Source organism: Brienomyrus brachyistius, chromosome 23 (genome assembly GCF_023856365.1).
Source record: "Brienomyrus brachyistius isolate T26 chromosome 23, BBRACH_0.4, whole genome shotgun sequence".
Classification (NCBI taxonomy): Eukaryota; Metazoa; Chordata; class Actinopteri; order Osteoglossiformes; family Mormyridae; genus Brienomyrus; species Brienomyrus brachyistius.
In genome coordinates this window covers 9162386-9187332 of record NC_064555.1, presented here as the reverse complement: position 1 = coordinate 9187332, position 24947 = coordinate 9162386, and the positions used below count along the sequence as shown (strand labels likewise).

At 47.6% G+C, this 24947-nt stretch overlaps 1 protein-coding gene across 1 annotated transcript in view; it reads right to left on the bottom strand.

The window, feature by feature from the left end:
• ctnnal1 (catenin (cadherin-associated protein), alpha-like 1) overlaps positions 1-24114 on the bottom strand; it is a 38061-nt gene extending 13947 nt beyond the window's left edge. The window contains 3 exon segments of the mRNA XM_048993624.1: positions 2688-2877; positions 23516-23568; positions 23571-24114. Of these exon segments, the coding sequence (XP_048849581.1) occupies positions 2688-2877; positions 23516-23568; positions 23571-23616 (289 nt within the window). The 5' untranslated portion in view covers positions 23617-24114.
• Positions 24115-24947: the final 833 nt, after the last annotated feature.

Genomic DNA, 24947 nt, shown 5'->3' with positions numbered 1-24947 from the left:
AGGTTTACGATTAACAGCAAGGTCATCATCGCTGCCTTGCTAAGTGCCCTATTGTCAGTGGAGAAATTCAATTAAAGCCAGACCAGATACCAGAATATGGATAATCCAATAGAAAAACAGACTCAGAAAATGGATTTTCAATTGTATTACATGCATCTTATAACCTGTTCATCCAATGCTAGTGAGCCCAGTGCTGGGCTGCAACCTTTGTTTTTTATTCAATCCTGGGTGACGATAAGATATGTTTTGAGCTACTTGCCTCATTTGGATAGCAGACACTGCTGTACACCAGTCCACTGTGGCAACATGCAAGCCAGCTTGTTAGGGTTCTGTACAAAGAAGGTTGTGGGTTCGAATCCCATAGCTGGCAGGGTAATTTCACTGTTAGGTGTTTGAGCATCTCCTTTAACTCCTTCTACTCCATGGTGCAGGTGTGTTGGACACTGGATATGGATTATATACACACACACACACACACACACACACACACACACACACACACACACACACACGTCTATGTTCGTTTCTTTCATGGAGAGCATTATGGGATATGTGCACTACCCAATATCCTATAATCTTCCCAAACAACATTTTGGACACTTGCTGGAGAGTGAGAATTTTTGTGAAGTTTTTCGCCAGGAATATAATTAACACCAAACAAAGAGAGATTCCACAAAGAACTCCAACACCACCCGAGGGTCCAACACAAACACGCCCTGACCGCCGAACTAAACCCATCAAACAATTTCCACAAATTGGCCTCATTTCACTTCCGTGCCTCACAGTGAAGAAGAGGGAGATTAAACTAATGCAATCCCATCCTTTTATCGAATTAATTACAAGGAGGCATATTTAAGTCAGTGTGGTTAAATCATTCCCTCTAGCTACGTAAAATATCTACGTCTTTGTCAGACTCTTTAAATAACGATTTACGGGAAATCGTTCTTGCCAAAATCTCCAAAAAAAAAGAAATAATAAAAAGTCCACTTAAAGACTGACAAACATATAAAAAAATGGAAACGTTACAGTCATAAAAACACATTATTTTAATAATAGAGACTCAAAGACAGGTTTAGGCATCCATTAAAGTACCTTGCAATACAAACAAAACACCACAAGGTGTTTGTCTCTCTTTAGACTTTCCCCCTCATTTTCCCCCAAAAAAATTAATTCCATCATAGGACTCCTTTCTCAACATGACGCCCGTGCCAGGTGAAGGGAGGTGGGGGGGGGGGGGGTCAGCAGATACCTCAGCGGAGAGGTGAGGATGTAGAGAAAAGCCAGACGTTCCGGACAGGACCGGCACCCACACTGAAGGGCACACTTTCCCCCAAAAAAAACAGGGCAAGATCTGTAGTGTCTTATATTGGCATAATCTTTTAGACTGGAATGTCTTTATATTGAGAAACACCGCTGCAGTACAGACATGCCACAAATAGGGGGCGCAGTTCTGGTGTCAACCGGCCATGCTATCAAGTGATAATGGGACAGGATGAAGCCTCAATCAACTGCTCCACATGCACGATGGACACTAGGGGGCAGAATTTGGAGGTGGCGCAGTCTGTTCTGGCCCGCGCTTCTGCATGCTGCTAACGGGAAATGAAAAGGTTTACGTAGCCATGGGTGGGCCGCAACAAATAATCGTCCTTCTCACAGCATGCCACAGGGCTTCATTAGAGTGCCGGCGTGGTTTCTTTCATGTGGTTTGTGGCCACCCAGAGTCATATCCACAGACTCGCCAGAACCTGCGCTTCTCTCGTCTAACCACAGGGGGCGCACAAACAGTGCCTGCACAAAAACCACGCGAACCACACTTCAGCTTCTGCATCGCTTGGGCAGCACAATCCCACTGCGGCCAGCATTCCCGAAATCAAGTTTACGGGGGATCCTACAAGGACGCCTTGCCGTAAACTCATCTTTAATAATCAATAATCATACTGTAAGTCTTTATGATATCAAGTGAGGATCTGTCTGGCAGGAAAACACTGTCCTTCCAAGGCTGTCATGGAGCTGAGCGCAGTCTCGCAGGCCAATGCTAAATGGATGGGGGGGGGGGGAGCTTTATCTTCTGCATCTTCCCCCACGGCTTTATTTTCAAACTTGCCAAGGACCCGCAGGGGGGGAGAGGGAGAGGGGGGGAAGCCCTCCCCAAACAAACGAGCTTTTGTAAGGCACAGCAGAGACGTCGAGGCCCGGGCCGGCTACAGGAGGCCAGGCTGCTTAGTAAGGCTCAGTGCGGAGGCGGAGCGCGACGGCCCGTCAGGCGCGGCGGAAGTCGGCTTTCCACCCGGAAAACGCCGGACCAGCAGGAGCCAGAGAACAGGGACTGTCACCCTAGAGCTCCCTAGAACTGGGGGGAGGATCATCATCTTCGCCATCTCCTCTAATGTGGTAAAATTACGGAGTGAGGGTTGCACCGGAAAGGAACACTTTGAAAACGAGGAACTCGTGACACTGAACGAAAAACACAGCATGAAACGCACAGCTTTTCAAATTCAGCAAGACCACGCCCATCAGCCAGCAGACGCATTCGCACTAAGAGGACGCTGGCTGCGCCTGCAGTTCCAGCACGTTGCGGAGATGCATTATGGGTATGGGCTCTCCAGCACCGGGCCTGAAATATGGCTCTGAAATAGCCCATCTGTATCTATGTGCACACATATGCCCCCACCCCCAAGCTCTCCTACCTGCCCTCCGTGCCTCGAAGCAGGCCAGGCCCATCTCGTCCTTCAGCTCCTCATTCTCCGCGGCGATGGCTTCACCCACAGTGACGAAGCGACCCACGGCCACACCGACAGCCTGGCCCACCCTCTGCACGGCCCTGAGGGTCTTCTCGGTCTTCTTGGGCTTGTCCTTGTGATTGATCAGGGTGGTAATCTGAAAGACACAAGGCCTTCGCTGAGTCCGTAGCGTGTCACGTGTGTCAAAAAGCAGAGGGCCAGACGGCCCATCATCAACCATTAAATGGAGGCTGAGGAGTTGCCATGCCTATTAGTGGTTTACGGTAATGCTATTAGTGGTAGCATTACCACTCGACCTTTAACGCTAGATGGCACTATAAAGGCATCAAATCTATGAGTGCCACGTCACTACAGAGATCACCCAAAAACACCAGCACCCACTGGAGGAGACAAAAAGAATGGAATCTCATAGCACTGGCTGGCTGAAGAATTTTGGGCAGAACAGTAAGACAGCCACACCAGTAGGTGGTGCCCTAAGGCGGATCCACCAGCTGACACAAAGACTGCGGCAGACTGCCAACTGGGGTAGCAGCAAGGATGAAACGGTAAGCTCTTGGTTTGTACAAGACTAAGAGTGTAATCCTTGCTCTTATTATCCCCAACACTGAGCAGCAAATCTTGTGGGAAAACCCACTACAGGAGCCAAGACACGAAAACCGAACCAGGAGCATTAAGTGAGACACGCTAATTAATCTTGAAGCAAGAGAAAAGTAGAATTTCCTCCTCAGGCTGAGCCATGTCTACATTAATGACGCCCATCAATTAGGCTAAACATTCGCTAATAACATTTGATGAGCACGGATTCTGACACAAAATAGGGTTAACAGGCCGAGTGAAACACATCCTCATATTAAAACCATCAAGGATTGATTTTTCCGCACCATCTGTGGCGTGGCCCAGAAGTTCATTTCACCCGCACTCACGGTACTTTCGGCGGAAGAGATATAATTGTCCGGACCACTGGCACAGCTTGATAAGCCATTCGGACTCAAAATAGTTCATCCGAACTGGAAAGACACCAAGTCCAACAATGTTGGCGAACGACCCATCCGTAACACTGCGCCTCTGCCCCGTTAGCGCAGAGCCACAGACACGGCGATTTGTGCCTGCCTGTGGAAAACATCAACCCAGTTAAAGATGCATGCAGATCAAGTCCAGGAGGACCAGAAGCTGTTATATTAGGATTTTACATGAATAGCCTCCTGACAGACAGCAATGATGCCTTCACTCCCCAGCAAAGTAGAAATCAGTTATCAAGGCTCTAGCCAACCCAATCAATTCCCACCCGTAACCATACCCAGTGATGAGCAGAGGAGACACAGCACCCCCTACTGGTGCTCTCATAATGCCAGGTAAAAGTAAGCAGGCAGGCATGGCCTGATGTTGTGTGATGGCCGCAGTGATGATGCACGCTTCAGCCAGGAGAGGGGGCACAAACGGTCAGGTGGCCCCGTTAAGAAAAGATTGAGGTCATCAATAATTCAGCAACTCAATTACGACAAATACGTCCTAATAGGACTGGCGCCCCCAGGGGTCAAACAGCAGGTGCTTCTGAAACAGGACTGCGGGGGATGCACGCCTAAGAAGTGAGACTGCTGCCTAGCGAGGTGGGGATCGGCCGCTTAATGAGGCGCTAAAGGCCAGAGGCGAGCGGCTCGGGGGCAAGCGGCCTAAAGACAGGAAAGATATCAATCCCGCGATGCGCTGGCAGGGAGGCGGGCCTTCGGGCACAAACAAGTCCACCGCAATGGACAGCAAACGTCCCTGGGAAGCTAAGCAGCAATGGAACAGTGGTGAGGGTGTGACAGGATTCGATAGCTGGTGGTGATGATACCTATAAATACTGAAAGAGCTGGTGAGTGACAGGTAAAGGGGGTGGGGCTCTTTTCCTGTTAGTCTGCCGGCCTGAATCGAGGGGCTGGGACTTTAACCCTATTAGAAGGAAGGGCAGCCATTTCCACCCAGAGCTTCCCTGGTTCCTTGCTCAAGTGCACGATCTTGGGAGTCGAACCAGCACACCTCTGCTGCCCCCTGGGGCTTCCCGGGTGCACTGCACACCAATACAGGCGCCAACACAACATGTGTGGAATTAGGACCCCAGTCTGGCTATGCCCTTCACTGGGCCAGAGGTCTGATTAGGCCTCAATCCAAGGAAATTATAACGGCAAACAATGACACAGGAATGTAGCCACTGTTTACAGATACGGATCTGGGCACATCCACAGGCCAAAGGCATTCCCGGGGGAGGTTTCTCCCCCTGTCCCCCCTCAGAGGAGGGGGGGGGGAGGGGGAGAGAGAGAGAGAGAGAGAACCAGACGTAGCAAGGGTCTATGACCATCTGGAGCAAAGGTCTCTTTATCCTTCTCCTGGGAGACTGACACTCAGAGCAGACGCTGTGTCATATGTGAGCTGAATGCAGAGAGGAAGCTCAGAACCTGCTTCCTGACAGAGAGGATTATGGGGCCTGATGCTCCGTCTTATCCCAGCAAGTCGGTGGTCCAAAAAATTTTGGGAAACTAACGGGGATCCCACAGATCAGGCACGAAGAGAAGGAAGAGATCCCATAGTCAGGGTTTCTGACCTGAACAGTGACTGGGGGGGAGGGGATGTGGCCTCGAACCCGTACTGGACCTGAACAGTTGGGCCTCAGCAGCAGAAATATGTCACATAATTTTCACAGCGATGTGAAAATCCGTACATACTCAGCTCCCTGGAGGAAAAACCGCGATGGAGTTTCTGCTGGCATGCGGACGTTTTATCACAATACTGAACTTTTCCCTGATGACAAATTTTATGTGAATATCTTCAGAAATTCACAAATGTCTGCAGAAATCAGAAACACAAAAAGATAACAACAACGAAAAACATCGCCGGGTAAAACCCGCCCAACCATTTCCCCCCCAAGATGGGGTCAGCACGGTTCCTTAATCTAAACTCAGTTAAATATCAAAGACCCACAACCCCACAGCTGGTCTCGTCAAAATCAGAATGAAAACCAGATCACTCCCAAACCAAACCCCATCAATCACAAAACCACAAGACAAGGCCCTTTATTATGGTGGGTGAATATTAAATCTATATCTTAAAGAGCGCTACAACAATAAAGACACAATCGCGAATGCTTCACAACACCCACACTACAATTTCAGGCGAGTCAACCTGTTTCATCGCCACCCAGAGCCTCCTGACAAAATCCATTCAGTCAATCCCGCCACAGCAATTAGAGGTCTGTCGAAGAAAGAAGCAAATGCGCAGAGCGCCGGTTTGGATCCCGTTTTGCGGCTGCAGTTACGTTTCTCACATAAATCTCTACTCTAAAGTACAACAGAAAACACTTTAAAAGAAACTTCTGGGACTGAATCGAATTATAAAATTCGGAGAATTAAGAAGAGGCGTCATGGTGGTCGTGCCTGAGCCGTGGATGACAGTCTGATTCCCCCCCCCCCCCCCCCCCTCATCTGAAGACGTGCAGTTTGGATGGGGGCTCATGGATTACTGAGGTATGGAGTGGCTACTACAGGAAGTCAACATGCCAGAACACCTGTTGGCTGTCATTTTCTCTTGAAAAAGAAGGGGGGGGGGGCAGTGCGATACGAGTAACTGACCCCCACCAATGAGACTAATTGATTCTATTTGAATCTGAAGTTCTTTTCAAGGATGTACTCTTCTAAATCAGCAAACAGTCTCCATAAATCAACGGTGCTGATTACCTGGCCCCCCCGTGACTTAACTAAACATCATTTATCAGGTTTCTCTCGTAAAAAAGATCCAAAGGACAGACTTCTCGGCCCCCCCCCCCCCCCCAAAAAGACTCAATTCCAGCCGTTTACACCCTGTAACACCAGACGCTCCCCAAAGGCCCCGTTAAAGCTGGCCAACGTACAGAAGGCATCAGTCTGGAGAACGGGGCCACCCCGGCTGGGACATAGATGGATATGAGCAGTGCAGCGGAGGCACGGGCTGACATCACCGTGTACTCGACCGCGGGAGGAGAGAGGAGACAAGAGAAAGGAAGACAAACGGGGTAAACAGATGGATGTGTGAGAATTAAGGGGGGGGGGTTACCTCAAATATAAACGAACAGAGCTCAGAACACAACACCCCTCTGGGTGTGTGTGCCGCTGGTAGTTAGCGTCTGCATTTTCAAACTGACTAAACGTGCGCCCTTTTCAAACACACCGCTGACAAGCGCAGCAGAAGTGAATGACCTCACAGGGGTCAGAGGTCACGTGCAAGTCGTGACCCCGCCGCAGATCCCCTGCCACCGTCAGGCATCGGAGCTGTCAGACATACACAGAGGATGACAGGTTCCTGGCCTTTGGCCTGCCAGGCGTCTGAAACGGGCAGCATCTTCTCTGGAAGAGTGCATGTCCAGTCTACTGACCAACAGTGACCCTGGCCATAATACAGTATAGATTAATATTTCATATTAATATCAGCACTGGACAGAAAGAGCATGTGATTAGAAGCAGAAAGGAGAGAGGATGGGGGTGGGAAGGAAGGCTGATGGATAAAACAGCTGCCATGAAGAATGCTGCCACTTCTGGAAGAAAGTTCCAGAAAGTTTGCCCTTTTAGTACGAGTATGTACTGACATGTACTGTCTTTTTTTATGTACAGCACAAGTCATCTCCCGATTCATTCCAAAGAGACAGAGCCTATTTCCGGGCCGGCAGCCAGCGTCCAGAGCGGGAGATCTGAGGGCACAGAGAGAGGGCCGAAGCCGACTTGCTTACAGGTGAGGGGAGGTGGTCACAGGCCCGTGGTCCCTGCCAGAGTGAGCGGGATAAAGTCGTGCCCCTCCCCCAACGTGAAACCAGGATGGGTACAATCACACCCACACTTGAGTCTGACACCTCGCTGAGAGGAGCCGGGAGGGATTAAAGGTGCGACTGGGAAAAGCCGCTGGTGAGCCGCCTCTCTGGCAAACGGTAGCTGAGAAAGTGTCTGTCCACGCCGGAACAGTGTGAGGTCCTCTCTGCACCCCAGCATGGCTGGTGGGAGACCATGCCGTCTCCAGACCATGTTCACATGCATTTATATAGCAGATGATTTCATCCAAAGCGATGTACACATGAGAAAGCACGGTCAGCTTAAGGGCCTTGCTCAAGGGCCCAATGGTGAAATTATTCCAATGACCCTGGGATTCAAACCAGCAACCAACTGGTCACAAGCACAGCATCCTAACCACATGACACCCTCTCCAGTGTGATTCTGTCCAGCTACAAAGCTGCGGGTTTCGTCCGCCGTATCAATAAAGGAAAATGATTAATCACATTGCGAGTTCCTAGCAGAGCTGACACGCACAAATCTAATTTACTGTGCGGGTGGTTAGTTAACGGGCAGTTACCGTAGACGGGTAGAGAGCCCCCGGTGAACATATCACAGTCGCGTTTGATGGAAAGTAGTTTATATATAAATAGTGAACGTGTAGTGAACAGGGAAGGACCAACGTTACGGCTGAGGTGTTAGCGATTGCCCGAAACGCCATGCCTTACTTCTGTGGCCTGATGCACAACCTGACTTCCTGCCCCTGTTCCCCGTGCTGGGTCCCAAACGACCGTCCCCCGTTCTCTCTTCGGGAGGGGTCGTCACTGATGCCCCTGTCAGTTACCCAGAAGTCTTTATAGGATTATCCGTTTGTCCACTAATGATTAAAGTGAGATTACAGACATAGACAGGAGGACGCAAATGTAGGTTCCTTCAGAGCTGGGGACGGAAGTTTGGGCTACAGTACCAATGGGCCTGGCTGAGAGCCAGTGGGCCCAGGTATGCAGAAGATAAGCTCCAGATGGGTGTCCGTTTACCACTCGACGAGCGCGTTAGTGAAAGGAGGACACACTCAATGTCAGCGTGATAAAGGCACTCCCTCTCACTCCTGCACAGCCTCCATCACACCGGCCTTAGTGCGAGACTCACACTTGCGTACCTGTTCATGAATTTGGGGGAGCGGAGCAGCCAGTTTTTACCCACCTGAAGAATTTTTCCAAACCAGCTTTGAATATTTTACAATGTGAGCTGCGGAATGAGAATCTGCGATGCTGATCTTGGCGGCTTCGTGCTGCTTTGGGGCTCTGAAATTAACATGGTGAAAATGTCACCAACCTGCAGGATTCCTGTCAATGGTTCCCCCAGTACACCCAGCATGGGGTGGTGACTTTCCCCACCAAGTGGGCGGAGACTCGACTGCCTCTCTGGGTCCATCCAACAAATGGGCCGGTTTTGCTCTTTTCCGATTTGTCACGCCTCTGGGGTGCAACACAACGGCCGCTCGGAAGGTGCCGGCGTGTCTAATCGCACAACCCGTTCAGCAAAACAACTGGAGGCTATGCGAAGCTGTGTGGTGTCCGAGGAAACGAGCATCGCGCTCTGCCGGAGACCGGTACGGTCTCGTTTAAAAGCGTGATTGGATGCACCATGTGACCTCTGCACACTCATCTGAGTGGTGACTGAGAGCACTGTGGACCCTCACCCAGCTACAATGATAAAACTGGCGCAGCAATGTAGCCTCACACCACAAGGTTGTGGGTGCGAATCCTATCCTTAGTTCTTTGCACGAGTTGCGTTTTCTCAGAATGTTCCCACCCAGGCTAAAAACAGGCATTAAAGTAAACTGCTCTCAATGAATTAGTGCATGCCTTGCCAAGGACTTGTATCCTGTCCAGAGTGTCCCCTGTCATATCTAGTGCTTACTGGGATAGACCTACACTGGAATTGTGGTTGGAAGATGACAGGATTGATAAGGGGTTAAAGTACTGGAGGTTCTCATTGGTGACTGTAAGGAGGGTCAATGCATGATGCAGTGCTTTGGTTCACTGTCATTGTGTTATGTCCGGGGTTCTTACGAGAGTCAAACAGGTATCGTGTGCAGCCGTGACCACGCAGCAGTGAGGCCAGTGCACAGACCCTGACACACTGCCTGGGCACCCAAAACATCCTACACGAGGCAATCCGCTGCCTCCTGGATCCAAGATCACCAAGGGTGCTTTCATCAACCTGCAACCGCTTTTTTTCACCATTAGAAAAATAAAATGACTGACCTTGTGCATATTTCCTTTGCTATCAAAAGGGCTATTTCATGAATAACTTTCCATTCCGGTCATAGAGAAAAAAGGCAGAAAGGATGTGTGTGACAGGGAACATCGGCAAAGCCGTCAAAGAAAATGAGAAGCGCTCCCACTTCAAGCACACATCCCCGTCCCACGGATTAATCAGAAGGTCATCCAGAAGCGACGCGAGATGTTAACACCTCCGAATAATAGGCAGAGACACAAGACAAGCGGTAGGAAAAACGCTTCGGAGTCAACGCTGAAATAAAAGTATCGATTTTCATTACAGAAGAAATAGTGTGCAGGAAATGCAAACATAATTAAAGATGAAATAAAGACGCTGGGAGCTGCTTTCAGGATGACGTAAGCTACATGCCGTTCAATGCAATGGGAACGCCTGGTACCCCAACTTCTCCTGAGGTGCTGGCACGGACCCCCAAATCACATTTCACAATGGTTGTCACCAGCTGAGACGTGCAGGTTAATCTGTCCCATAATGTTGGAAGAAACTGTAGGGAAATGATCACGCCCCCCACCCCGCAAAACCTCACCTCCTTCCACCTCACCAGCCTATCAGATCCGTCTCAGACTGAATAATGTATTACACAGCACCACGACGGGCTGCTCTCAAGATCGATGCTCACGCGGTCACGCGGAGAGGACGAGAGCGTACGTGGTTTCACAACCAAAACAAGCAGCCCTATAAACCCAAATGCTTGAGCAAGACTAAAATTACAGTCCAGACATTTTCTTTACGCATGCTGGTGTAAAGAAACCTGCGACATATAAAACTGTACCACATATAATTACGTACAGCACATCATCGTTAATAAGTACGTTACTGGTTTATGCATGGGGGTGGCATGGTGGTGCAGTGGTTAGCACTGTTGCTTCACACCTCTGGGTCCCAGGTTCGAGTCTCCGCCTGGGTCACGTGTGTGTGGAGTTTGCATGTTCTCCCCATGTCGTCGTGGGGTTTCCTCTGGGTTCTCCGGCTTCCCCCCACAGTCCAAAAACATGCTGAGGCTAATTGGAGTTGCTAAATTGCCCGTAGGAGTGCATGTGAGAGTGACTGGTGTGTGAGTGTGCCCAGTGATGGGCTGGCCCCCCATCCAGGGTTGTTCCCTGCCTCGTGCCCATTGATTCCGGGATAGGCTCCGCCCCCCCCGCGAACCAGTAGGATAAGCGGTTTGGAAAATGGATGGATGGTTTATGCATTCACTATACTTTTCCTCGTTATGTTAGACTTTTCTACATAAGTGTACTGTGAAACAGCAGGCTATACCATCTAAGTTTTGTGTAAGTACCCTCTATGATGTTTACACAATTACAAAATTGCCTAACGAGGCATTTCTCAGAACGTATCCCTGTCATTACGGGATGCATGATCGTTTGTGCCTATTTAAGACACTTACGGGGTCCCTGACTTTATAAAAAAAAAGAAAAAAAAAGAGAACGAAAGTTTAGTTTTGCTCTCCCAAACATTTTGAAATAGAAGGGTACACGTCAGCTACTGGAAAGGAACACTTGCACACAAATATACTCAACAGTATTAAGGCACAAAAGCTATTTGCATGAGGACCTTTTGCAGCTTGGGTCCAGAACTATGTCACGGCCGGAGTGACCTCAGCGGGTCAGCAGCCATATCATGACTGTATTTACTGATCTTAGTTCCCATAATGCAACATTTCCGCCCTTCTGAAAGGGGTCCCTTTCAGCGTAAAACTGCTTCACACAAGAACCATCACAGGTTGGCTGTTTGGGCAAAACAGGTCAATCCGTACGTAATGAAAGCCACGCTTTCTGGATCCTCGCCCAGCACCTGAAGGAGCGAGTGCAGACACACGCACACGCACACACACGCACACAAACGCACACACACGCACGCACACACGCAATGCTATTATCTGCCTTTATCAGGCTTGTCCGCATGCGGTTGCCATGGTATTCGAGCTGCGCTCCACAAAACACAGAGGGCCGACGTCTAAGAGGGTTCACCTGCAACAGTGGGAAGATTCTGCAGAACCTGAAACACGACAATAATAAAACTCAGATAACATTTTAATACACCGATAAGAAAGAGCCCATGGAACGTGTGCAAGCAGCCTTTGTCAAACAACAAGGGCTGAATGTCGTCATCTTCAAAGAAGAAAGATGTAGAAAAGGTTCAAGGGGCCAACGCGGTTTTTGTTAGTGCCGCGCGAAGCTCGCCAGCAAGCAACTAAACACGCTGCCCGTCGCCAAGGACGGGCGGCATCTTACCCGCGAGGCAGAGCATCACGGTATAATGACAAACGGGGCTTTTCCCAGACAGCTCTGCAGTCGTCTGGCACAGCAGAAAAATACGGAGAAAGTGCAAGACAAAATGGCAGCCAGCCCAAAGCAGTCAGTGTGTAAAGGAGACAAGTGGCAGATCAGAGTCACGTCAGCAGACGTTGATTTAGAGTGGGGGTACTGAAATGGTGAACTTCTGGACCAAAGCACAATGTAATCCAGATTGCAAGATCCATCTCTGTCCCGGGCAACGTAAATCGACCAAGCCCCCCCCCCACCCTGTGATCATTGATGACCAGTGAGCATACAGCCCCCCACCACCCAGTTTATGGGGTCTGTGAATACCCCTCACCAACAGAACTAGCCTGAGATTGGCAGGGAGGCTGAGCACGCTCCTCCGGCAGCATGTTAGCAATTACAGAGCCCACACCCTAAACTGGAATCACAATGTTTTCATTTGATCTACAGTTTTGCACATGTTGGATCCAGTATTTCCATAACTGGGGGTGGGGGGGGGAGGGAAATTAAAGATGTTTTGAATAAAAAAACGTAATTATAGTGATAAGAAAAAAGATCATTTTTCTGTTCACTGTAGTGAATCGCAGAGCTTAAACGATATCCAGTTTTTAAATGGCTCTCAACGGTCCACCGCAGCTAAAAGGGACGATGGGGGTGGGTGTCGTATTATTAACTGAAGAGTGTTGCTGCGGAACCTAATCTACCGTCACCACGAAGCACTGCCACTTTGACTAACAGGGCCAATTAATTTCTTACGTGCGCAGTATTGCTCTGAAAAGTTTCGCCCGATGCGGAAGTCAACAAAACCAGCAAAAGGAATTAATAATAATCAGAGAATTAAATGAGGTATTCTGTTAATAACAAACAAGAGCTGAAAGAAAGCTAATCACAAAATTAGTAAGCCTGCTCAGATTTTAATTAGGCATTTGACACTAACAAAAATACCCGCCGGAGTGTGGTCTGGACACAGCACGGGGCGAAGGCCTCCCGGGTCTTCTCTGCGGTGGTCTTCCAGCAAGGCATTTCTGCAATGACTGCGAGAAGGTTTTACGACACTGAACTCTGTAGAATCATGTCAGAGCACAAAAAAGTGAGATAGGTAAATCCTTCGGCATCTTAAAGCATCGTCCCTTTAGCCTTCAGCTATAAACACTCACAGCACCACGTTTTCAAAGGTCACCCAGAAAACTTAACTCCCAAAATCTCTCTGGAAACATTACATAACTTGACAACTGAAAGCACAGCGTGTATACACCTGGCCCGGCTATTTCATTATTTAAACACGGCCTCTTATGTAATCTGATCATCTGCCCCCCCCCCCCGAAATTCTTGTGCCAAATTAGCCTCAGTAACAGGGTTGTAGGGTTGGTTTCTTTGCAGGTGTCCCTATGGAGGGTATTTACCAAATTTCTGTACATCACATCCCCCAGCTCAACCCTCTCATGTGTCTTTTTTTTTTGGGGGGGGGGGGGGTCTCATCACAAAAATATTTGCTTAATGGGGAAACCCCCTCCGTCACAGGTCCCACACTACCCCCACCCACGGGCGATTAACAGCACGAAGGGCTGTTCTTAAGCGAACCATGGCAGGAAAGCCCTGTCGTAAAGCTTCGCATGATTAATAGGCTCCCTTTCTAGATCGGTTTCCATTTATTTTTAATGCGCTGTGTGAATAATTTACGTCAGTTTGACAACAGCCTAAAAGCCTGGGCAGTACAGAAAATGGACCGGGCCAGGTGATGCAATGGAAGGTCACAGCATCGGAGACAATATTTTGATTGAAGTGACAAAGATTTTTATTGCAGGCAAATGAAGCATTTTCGGGCTGCGGGATGGATGAGTCCGAAACAGACAGGAATTCCCTGCCTGGGATTTACATAGTTTTTCAAATATTTGTTTTCCTTTGGACGGCAGTGATTTTTGACCAGGCAACCCTTCTTTGGGTCTCTTTTTTTTTTTAAAAAAAGAGAGGTGCTTAAAAGTCAGAATCCCTCCCTCGAGGCACAATAAACCATTGCAGGAATAAAAGTTCATTAAAATAAAACTGATGAACACCGATCAGGAAAGCCCTTTCGTAATTTCGCTAACTACAGGGCTGCGCTTGTTATGGTACTGCTGGTAAACAAAGCCATGAGTGAATGTAACAGCCGAACGCCGCCACACAGGAATAACCTACATACTTTCTGGAGCAGCACAATGCTCCCCCCCCCAGCTCCTAAACTTCAGTTCACCAGACTCGGGGCCAAACACCTCAAACGATCAGCACACCCAAAAACAGCCTTTCACTGTCCGCCTGAGCGTGTAATTAAAGACGCTCTGCTTTTCTTTAAGCCTGCTGCTTATTTGATCCTGGGGGAGGGTAGCGTCTTGCCCGTCGCCGCCTTCTGTGCCCTCGACCGGCTCTCCACAAGCGGGTTCATTCACGGCACTGCGACGCCATTCCAGCTGCTTGTGGAAATCATGCAGTGCGTTGGGGCTCCACGCATGTGTGCACACACACCGTGCAACTCGTCGTGTGAGGTCCCTGGGCGGAACGGAGGCATCCGGCAAGCGGGGCTGCGGTTTGGCAACGATATCATGTATTTTAATGAAGGATGGAGTAAGGGGGGGGGGGGGGGGGCGGGGAGGTGTTGACATCAACAAAACAGCTACGTCATCAACAGAAACAGGTTACTGAAAAAACAACCCCGGCTGGCATGAACGCGACGCTACCCAGAAACCACCAGGTCACGTTTTGAGTAGTCAAAGAAAGGTAATGGATCCTGTACAGATGGGAAAATGAGCATGAAGATCAAAGCAGAGCAAGCAGCTGATCTCCTACCGCTAACGCCGCACGATTAAGCGTGACGAGCGAACGGCCTTTGAAGACTCTGACCACCATGGAAGAAGAGCCTGCGGCTAAAACCAATAGAGAAACCTCAGCGGGTCAAGCTCAGCCACTCCAAATATCCACCACACAAGAGACCCACCGAAAATGGCTCAGAATCACTGACGCAGCTTACCCGCCCCCCCCCCCGGAATGATGGACCGGTCAATCCTTTCAAGAGATGATGGTCGAAGGGCAGAGAGATGATGGTTATTAACCAATTATCTAGCAGGACCAGGACAGTCCAGAGTGTGTCACACCTGCCGATTGGGCAGACTGGATTAGGTCCTGGGGCTCCACGCTAAAAGGGGCACACCATCCACAGACGGGTGGTCCCTTAAGAAAGGCTTTCCATATCTCCACAGGAGCTTTCCAGTAAGTCATGGACGCCAACCACACCAGCGTACACTCAGGAGCGCCACTTTCATGACCTTTGACCCCTCCTTCACACTGGCTCAGTGCACCCATGTGACTCAATATTTACAAGCAGGCAGCAGAGCCAGGAATGTAAATACAGCCCCCCCCCCACCATACCGAGCAGAATAAGCAGATAGATTTCATCTGTAAAATGAACTCGCTAACACCTGTCTAGAAGAGTAGAGATCGTATCTCACACACACACACTTCTCATAAGGGAGCAGGCTGTATTTATAAAATCTCATTTCCTTTATTCTCTATCATTTCGCACTACACATAACAAAGGAAAGAGGGGAAAGAAAACAATGGGATCATGTGATACAGGTGCTACAATTTTCTAAATATTAACTATGACTCACAAGGAGGAATGGAACTGGGCCAAACTGACACAGACATGGCATCACCATGGTGGGATTTCGCAAACTGAGACTGAGAAACCCTCACCTGGATTCAATCTACAGGTTCTGGAGTCTGTATTGGGTCAGTCTCAGGTCTTGGCCGTCCCGACACTGGGGCCTATTGTTCAGAGCAGTTTAGGAAAGCTGGAATCCCATCCTGGCAAACGAGCAGCTGAGGGCAAAAGGCAACGGCTCGGAGGCCCAAATGGAGGTCTGGACAAGCTTGGGGCCTGGATCGCCAGCCAGGCAATCAACAGCATTATCTCAAGGCAAAGCAGCTAGCTTTGGCACGGAACTCGTCTGTGAACCAACTGCCACATGATTGATGGAATCATGTTGACCCTGGGGGCTGCATAACATCAAAAAAAAAATTCCACAGGAAATGCACAAAGCCTTCGCAAGGACCTGCAGGAACTCACACAGCAATACACTATTTTTCTGCGGGCTCATATTGTCTATCAAAGGGAGCATTTTTCTTCGTCAATTATTCTCATGTTCTTTCAGAGACGCTTTGCTTACTTAAGTCTGACTCAGCTGCAAAAGCTCGAAGGAGGTCGCAAGTTGGTCTATGTGACATTAATCATACCGTAATTCCTGCACCATTTTTTCCCCCAATCGTCGCATTTCATAGTGTAGAACAGCAGAGGGGAATCACACTAAACTAGGCACACCATTTAGTGATCGGCTATTCTTTCACAAATGACCAGGATTTGTCTTTATTTCTGTGTAACATCAACAAAAAAAAAAAAAACACACACAAACCCTTCGCAAGGACCTGTAGGAACCGCTGATGTCCACACTGACATTACGTCACCCTGACCTAACATAGGTCCTTCAGGCATGACTTGAGCTTTAGGGATGATCAGCAGACACTGAGCAACAATATCAAGCAGCACAACAGGGGTAGAAAGTCATTATTTAACGAATTATGTTATATAACAAAAAAAGGTACCGGTTTCTGCTTGACCTTGGGTCAGGACAAGGCTCAAGACAGACTCACCACAGTCCTGGAGAGCACTGAAAAGCCAAAACACATTAAGCAGGGCCAGGTGTGCAACTCGGCACAGTTAATGACACTAATCATTTCTCAAACATGAAAGAGGTACATTCCTACCCGGAGAGGCCTACAAGCAAGGAAGTCTACACCACAAGCGAGGTTACATAAGACAGGGGGCATAATCAAGTGCTCCTGGAAAGACCCCATAAAGCATCATCATTTTAAAAGTAAACTTGAAGACACCATAAGCATTTATTAAAACACAAAAGGTGAGGATAAGACCAACAACCTGTATGGGAGATGTGCCGGCCAGGCAATCGCGTCCAGGCATGCAGATGTGAAGAATTCCACATGGATGCCTCACTTGAAGACTGGACCTAGGTACTGGGTCACATGGCCCAAATAGGACAAAAACCAGCATGGCTTGAAGTAGGAAAAACAGGCAAGGGGGGGTTGGCTGGTCTGCTTTCATTAAAGCAAGGGTAGCCAATCTTATCCGCAAAGGGTCGGTGTGTATGCGGGTTTTCGGGATACTCTTTAGTTCAGCTGTTCACACCAAGGTGTGAGGACTCTTCAGCCAATGAGTCCTCTAATTTGTAATATAATTAGGGAGTTGCAGCGAAAACCTGCACACACACTGGCCCTTTGCGGATAAGATTGGCCACCCCTGCATTAGAGGGTCGGGTGTAAAACTTCGACAAACAGAAACGCAATGATAGAGGGGTAGTCAGGCCGCAGCAGGGCGAGCAAAAATGCCGCACCAGCTGTTTCCACAAAAGGACCAGACTCACCATCTTTTCACCAATTCTGGCCCTTGTCACTAACGCTCTGATCACACGAGACAAGAAAGAAGAAGATATTACAAAATCCAAGAGCACATCTGAAGGTAGTATTAGGTCAAAAAAACAGACATAGCATAAAACAATTCTCCTTGAAACTGCAATGTTGTGGTGAATCTGATCTGGGTAAATGCCTAAATAACTCAGCAGAGAATAACGATCAAAGGATGTTCATAACCTGGCCAGCAAGGACCCGCAAATGTCTCCCTTACCCGCCATTGCTCGCTCAGAAAATGTGTCACTGCTCAGGGATCTCGCTCTGTCACAGTGGGTTTAGCACAGACAGTAGGGGGCCTCACAGGTAGGGGGCGCCAGTGGGGCTGTGTGGATGCCACAGGACTAAAGAGGTGAAAGGCCTGCTCGTCCTGCAAGACTGTCTCCTGCTGAAGGTCAGGATCAAATCCCCAAAGAGGCAGAAACTCTGATTTCAGGGCTGATTTCAGTACTGGTCTGAAAACTCAATATCCAAGAAGCAAAACACTGTTTCCTCATTTATCTCGAATGAAACTTGTATGAGAGTACTGCTGAGCACAGTCATGCCGAGAACATTCTAGAAACCACTCTTCCTCCTGCTTCGACTACAGGACATAATACCAGTGCTCTGTCATATTAATGCTCAGTGTAATGCAAGACCCCATCGCAAGGCAGGCCAAAGTCAAATTGTGAAGATTCCTCCATTACCACTGTCCCCCCACCCTGGGACCCACAGCACTGTGGCACTATCAGATGTAGCAGGGAAACACACACCCTCCCCTCCCCTTCCCTCGCTGAGCCTCCCGGCTCATAATCTTTCTCAAATCACACAGAGCCACCAGAAGCAGGATTCATTCATCATCGTTATCTCAGGAAGCTCAGTACCACAGTCTGAGGTTAATTGACACTCTGTCCCCCAGGTATTAACCAATCACAGCACATCTGTGATTCAGGCCCAGTCCAGTCTATGGTGTAGAACAGTGAACTCAGACTCATTTTGCATGGAACATGCTGATCTGTTCCCTTGGCCCCCCGAATTTAATTTTGGTAAAAAAAATACAGGGAATAGCTGAATTTCAAACAGATTAAACAATAAACATAACACCACAGAGGAAGATAAAAATATGTTCGCAAGGAACACTCACTGTCACGGATCCCCGAGATGTACCACGAAAAAAGCAGAACTTAGTTTTTGCATTAAAAGAGGAAGACAAAAAAAAACTAATCAAGCTTATTAGCAACAGCTATTAATGGAGGCAGGCACTGCCGGTACGAGGCAGCCAAGCATGATGGGAAAGTGAGTAAGTATGGGGGTAGAATAACACATACTATGCACTCAACACTTCTGTGTCACACGGGAGGGGGGGTAGCCTTAGGGACAGTTAGTGGGGGCAGATGAGAGTAAGATGAGATGCGACGCATGGCTGCCGACGAGGACCACAAGAAAAGCTCCCATATTCACTGCCTGTCAGAAGCAACGTGCTGAGTAGCGCAAGATGAATGCATTTTAGCTAAAGGCCATTTTAGGCCGGGCAATGGCAGTTTCACCAGCCCCCAGGGAAAGGAAACCGCAGCAGCAAACACGCAGCTGCATAAATAAAGGGGGTGTTACATGGGCAGCCGCATAGGTCGAAGGTCAGAAACGAAACACTAACCCCCGAACTTTGCCTCTGGAGGACAGCTAACAAAATCACGCAACCGACGATCGTCACTGGATTTTCACGTTTCAGTGCGTCAAGCTGAACTTTGCAGAAAGCGATTTGGAATGTTCCAGAATTATGATTAAGCTGACATTAAGTACATTTTCCTCTGGACTCTCCAGTATCAGGCAGACTGTTACACAGAGAAGATGAAGCAAACCATCTCAAGTTACACGTACCATTTACATGGTGACCATGTAAATATGAATATTAATATCCCTTTACAGGAAGGACAGGGGGATACATTATCAATGTTATTTGCATTTGCTTATTGCATGTAAGAAACTATCCCGTTACGGAATGTTATACCGCCAGAATAAACCCTGATGTGATTTAATATAAAAAATGTGATTGGCTGAAATCTGTCCCTGACAACATCAATTAGCACCAGTGGCCAACGATTTCAGAGCACATTTCTTGGTGGGAAAACAGAATGAACTGCTTAGATGTCTGGTTTCATTTCCACCTTCTGCTGTCCTTCTGTTCTTAAACTGTAAGTGACACGGGACACATTTGTGCATGGAAACTGGCCCCAACCAGTCCTGGCTTACAGATTTCCAGCCCAATTACTGCCATAAATATTATTAATGCCTAGTCTTGCAGGAAAGGGGCGGAGTCAACAGAAATGTCAATATAATAGAATTTTGAAAGCACAGTATGATCAAAAACCGTCCCGCGATAAACAATTACCCCCCCCCCGCCCCCGCCTCTTCCAACCAGATCCAAACGGCCGACGAGCAACCTGTGGTTATGTGGTTTTCATCATCTTATCTAAAGTGCACCCGCCAGGACCCACAAGGGTCGCATCGTGAATAACAGCTTGGCCACGGCTTGACTAAGCCACCACCCCCCACCCCCCCGACCGCCACCGTACAGCCCGCAACGCCTTGGAGACGCAAACCGATCCGCTTTTAATGTGACACCGGCGGGCTCATGTTGCCGATGCCTCCGAAACCGTCCGTCATTTTACCCCCACCTGTGAGGGCCACCCACAACGCTCCTGATCTGCATGGGGGGGGGGGGGGTAGAATGGATCAGCGGGTGCCTACAGAGACATGGAGTGACAGTCATGGCAGAGTGACGTGCAGCACCCAGGTCTATGGAGGAACATAGCCTAAGATGTTCCCTCTGCCACTGCCGGACCAACAGGGAAAAGCCACTCCTCTTATCTCAAACAAGCCCTTCAGGCGGAAACAAGAGAGGGGGGCAGTAACCTGGATCCTAATTACAGAGGAGTGGGAGGGGGTGCTGATAGCAGCATAAGAAGAAACATCAGGAGCAGGCTGACGTTTACACACCGAAGCACCTTCCAGTGACTTTCCTCAAGACCTGCTCATTTCCTTAACCTTGTGAGGTCACATGACTGCTCAGTGGGAGCACCTCAATATATAAAAAGGAAGCTAAAGTTGACTTTAAGCTGCCAGGAGCCAGTATATCGTCACACACACACATGCATACATACATACATACATACACACAAACACTGTGTGTCTATGTATATCTACATATATGAAGATGGGATCGGCAAATTTAGATGAAGCAACTTGTTTGATCTTAGGGAAGCGAGATGGGCAGAGAGCATTGTCCTGGCCCTACGGAATCACTCCTGAATTTTAAACTGATTTGCCAGATGCTCCGAATTCGGACAGCATCAACATCAGACAAATAGGGAAGGTGCCCCAAGGACAGATCAGGCACCAGGGGAAAGGATGAAAACAGATAAGATCTAATTTATGTCCACACCTAACGCATTCAGAGGTAAAATACCTACTAAGGAAATGAAACCGTCAACGAGATCATCTGTACCTTTGAATAAGATACTTTAGCCATATCACACCAGTAAAATGTCGATATTAATTTTATCTATATAGCTATATATATATATCGATTTTAAAACTGCTTTGGACAAAGGAGAACATGGCTATAGCTGAGCCTCAGACCTGCTCGCATCCTTTTTCTTACCGCGACCCATTCATAAGGTTGCCAACTCTGATCAGCTGGCTGGCATGAGATTTTCAACTGGAGACAAGCCTGCAAACTACCCCAATGCTTTAAATGCAGCTAATTGGAGATTAATAATGGAATAATATAGATTTGGCGTAAGATTTCTTGCGAGTGTCATGTCAGATATGTGACAGCTGACAGCCCTGCATTAGAGGGAAATACTTCTAGCACAGTCCCGGGGCCAACGAGACGCCTTTTGTCCAAGCAGAATGGGGGAATCCGAACACTAAACTGCCTGAGGGTCTTGCAGGCCTGGCACTCAGGCTAGGAGTGACTCGATAGCCAATCACACCTGTCCAATCGCAGTTCCGTTAGCATGTTCGGAAAATCCCCGGCGTCTAATGGCAAAGCAAGAAAACTTCCAAACACTGTCACGCTGTGCGAGACGAAATTCATCTAGATGGATCTACTCACCACGTTTATCACACGCAGATGTAGAACGACGCTTTGAAAGAGAAGCAACTATCTGATTGCAGACAAGCAGCCAGAAATAAACAACCAAGATACTTGTGCTATTTTGATCGCTCAGCATCACCTCTGGTGCATCAAAGCAGATTGTGTGTAAACATAAAGAGCATGTAACCAAGAATATATCACAGTGCAGCACACAGTTGTCTGATTACAGCAGATCAGCTTTAATTACACATAAAAAACAAATTATTATATTGGCGTTAAGAGCCCAATTTCATATTTTACAAAATCAGGAAAGTGTTTTCTCAAAGGGGGAAAAAACCAGACCGAACACAATGAAAGAGAAAATGAGACATTTACAAAGGTCGCAGGCGTAAAGCGCGCGTGTGTGTGTGTGTGGGGGTGCTTTCTGCAAAAGAACCTTGAAAGTGTGGTGCAATACCTAGGCTACATGACATCCATAAATGTGGATTGGATAAACTGTTACTGAGGAAGGACTGACTCATCCTTCTTGTCTGTCTCAGTAAATATTTGATGCCAAAGACACTCAGATTCACGCGTTAAGTGGAAATCACAGAGCACGCGCTATAAATTACAGCCGCATACGCCTGCAACGCGGCTGTATAATCTATTTGGCGGCTCGTACTATTTTTAATGGCGTTAATGCGATTAAACCAAACAGAATTTCAAGGGGAAATAATTACAAGGCAACTAACCGTACTAAAATATGTTGTCGTGGTATCCTGTGATTTAAGTAATGACACCGTAATATGAAGCTGTAGCCAACACTTTAAAAGATCTTAACTGAAAAAGAAAAAAAAACATTTCCAGTTATTTAGCAATCGAATAGTGGGCTATTTCACCCATATTGTGCCGCTATCAGCGGCTACTTCGTTAAAAATTACGAGTCCAGATACATTAAACCGGTATTGCATTTGACGAATAGCATACATATAAAAACTACCACGGAATATTTTTATAATTTCTAACACTCCAGCACCGACTAACTGGGCAGGTCTATGAGAATATCTACATCATACATCAGCGATGTAAATTTATTACAAACATTATTAATAAAACGACGGCACCTATATTGATCTCGCTGCTATTATTTACTTGGACTAAATAAATATGCCGTTCGCCTTTTAACCAGACTAATTCGTTCAAAATAGTATACTGAGCAGTTTAATCATGTGTGGTAAAGAATTAATTCTAATAAAAAATGATCAGTCGAAGGTTTAACGGATATTTTGGTTTCAGAAGTACATAGTAGCATATTTTTATGCATCATTAATGTGAACAACTGTTACGATTGTCCATATTTTCAAAAGACTCCAAGGGTGTCAGAGATATTACCTAACAAGAAAGTTTCCCAAACTCTGTCCCAGACGGGCCCCAGTCATCCCCTGTGGTGGTATAGTCCATTTCCCAGGCTTATACAAAGAAAAAGTTTCGTGCCTAATCTGTAAGGATATATTTCTAAACGCCGCAATTCCCTGTTTAAACATAATCCGCTTTGAGCCGCAACCTTTCCGAAACGGTTTCTGCCTGCGGGCAAGTTAAACCAAAAACGCAACAAACATAATATAATTTTAATGTATTAAAACGGAATTCGTTTTCCCTTGCAGCTTCACTAGACTTGCAAGCAGCCCTGCACCGAGCGATCACTTATTGCCAAACATCAGACCACGCTGCCTGACCATCGGGGGGGGGACCAGGATAGCCAGCGTTACAAAGTATCATTCAATCAGATCACGCAGCAGGCAGTTGCGGACCTGTACCTTCCATTTATTCCTAAAAATAAGAAGTTTCCCACGTCGCCCGACTCACCTGGGACACCAGCGGAATGAGCGTCTGCTCCACCGACCGAGTTTTAATCTCAAGCCGGAATCAAAGTTACTAACGTTAGTGCCGCAAGGAGATGAAGCCATGCTCGCCGTTCTCTTCCTTTCCCTGGTGCAACGCACGGTTAAAGTGTTTCGCGCGGCCACTTCCTATCAGAGAAAGGGGAAATGCTGTAAAAAAGAAAAAGAAGCCACCCTTTCGGCGCAATCGGAGACTTTCTCCGGTTCCGATTCAGCCGAGACGCGCCGTGCACCAGCGATCGGAGTCTTGTTCCGGCAGCGTCGCACTACGAGCGCCCGGTTATGTCCGTGTAGTTCCCGCAACTACAGGCAGCATTAGAGCTCAGAGCGCTCTGCTGGCTGCTGCAGCGAGGCTGGAAACACAATCCGGGACCAGGCGAGCGGTGACTGCCTTTACTTTGCCTGGAGCAGCGCCCGGTGACGACATTCCCCAGCTAATGACCCTTCTTTACAAAGGGACACTAGACCCACTGGGCGTTAAGTATTAAACGGACCGAATATATGCACAAAGTTAATGAGAAAGTCTGCACCAATGCACACGAACATCGTCAGTGTATTTTCTGTAACACATGCGAATATGTATTCTCGTCTACGGTAATCTCTCACCAGTGTCATTCGACCCATATACTCTAAACAGTTTGGGATTAAGTTTCTTGATCTTGCTAGTTCTTTTTCATAGACTGTGTACAACCAAACAGATTACCTTTATAGGGCACATATATGACAATTTCTACTAAAATGCAGGCGCAGTTCTACAATTAGACAAGCATGATAATTTTATATTTCTGAAAGGATTTTATGGAATTTTCCAATTGTATTCGTGGCTAAAGTATTATTTAATGTCCTGGAGTTTACATTGAAACCTGTTGATTGTTACATTAACTCCTGTATTCTAACGGGCAAAGTGTTAAATGCTTTAAAGATTCTGTGATATCCTTTGCTGAGATTTAGGGTACACTAAATCAGTATGTCTATTGAACTAGTTTCGCATGTAGTGTAGGCCTCGTTCATCATTACATTGTCCACAATCTGCCAGGATCGCAAACCACCCAATACAACCCACTGGACCCCCCCCCCCCCCCCCCCCCCCCCCACACACACACACACACACACAATGCTCAATCCAAAATTATGCCCTTGTGCAAGAGCACTGTACTTTGAAGACTGATAGTTTTATAACAAAGGAGAAGAGGACGAAATCATTAGATGATTAGGAAAATTGTAGTTATGTAAAGTGAGAATTACACGCACATACTCTTTTTTTGCGCTATAATTACTTAACGGTGGGTTGGCTGCTTACGGGACGGATGGAAGCATTGGCACAAAGTTTCAGAATAATTAAATATTGTATTACATATGCAATTTTTATAGCTTTACGCTAATTGCCTCATTATTAT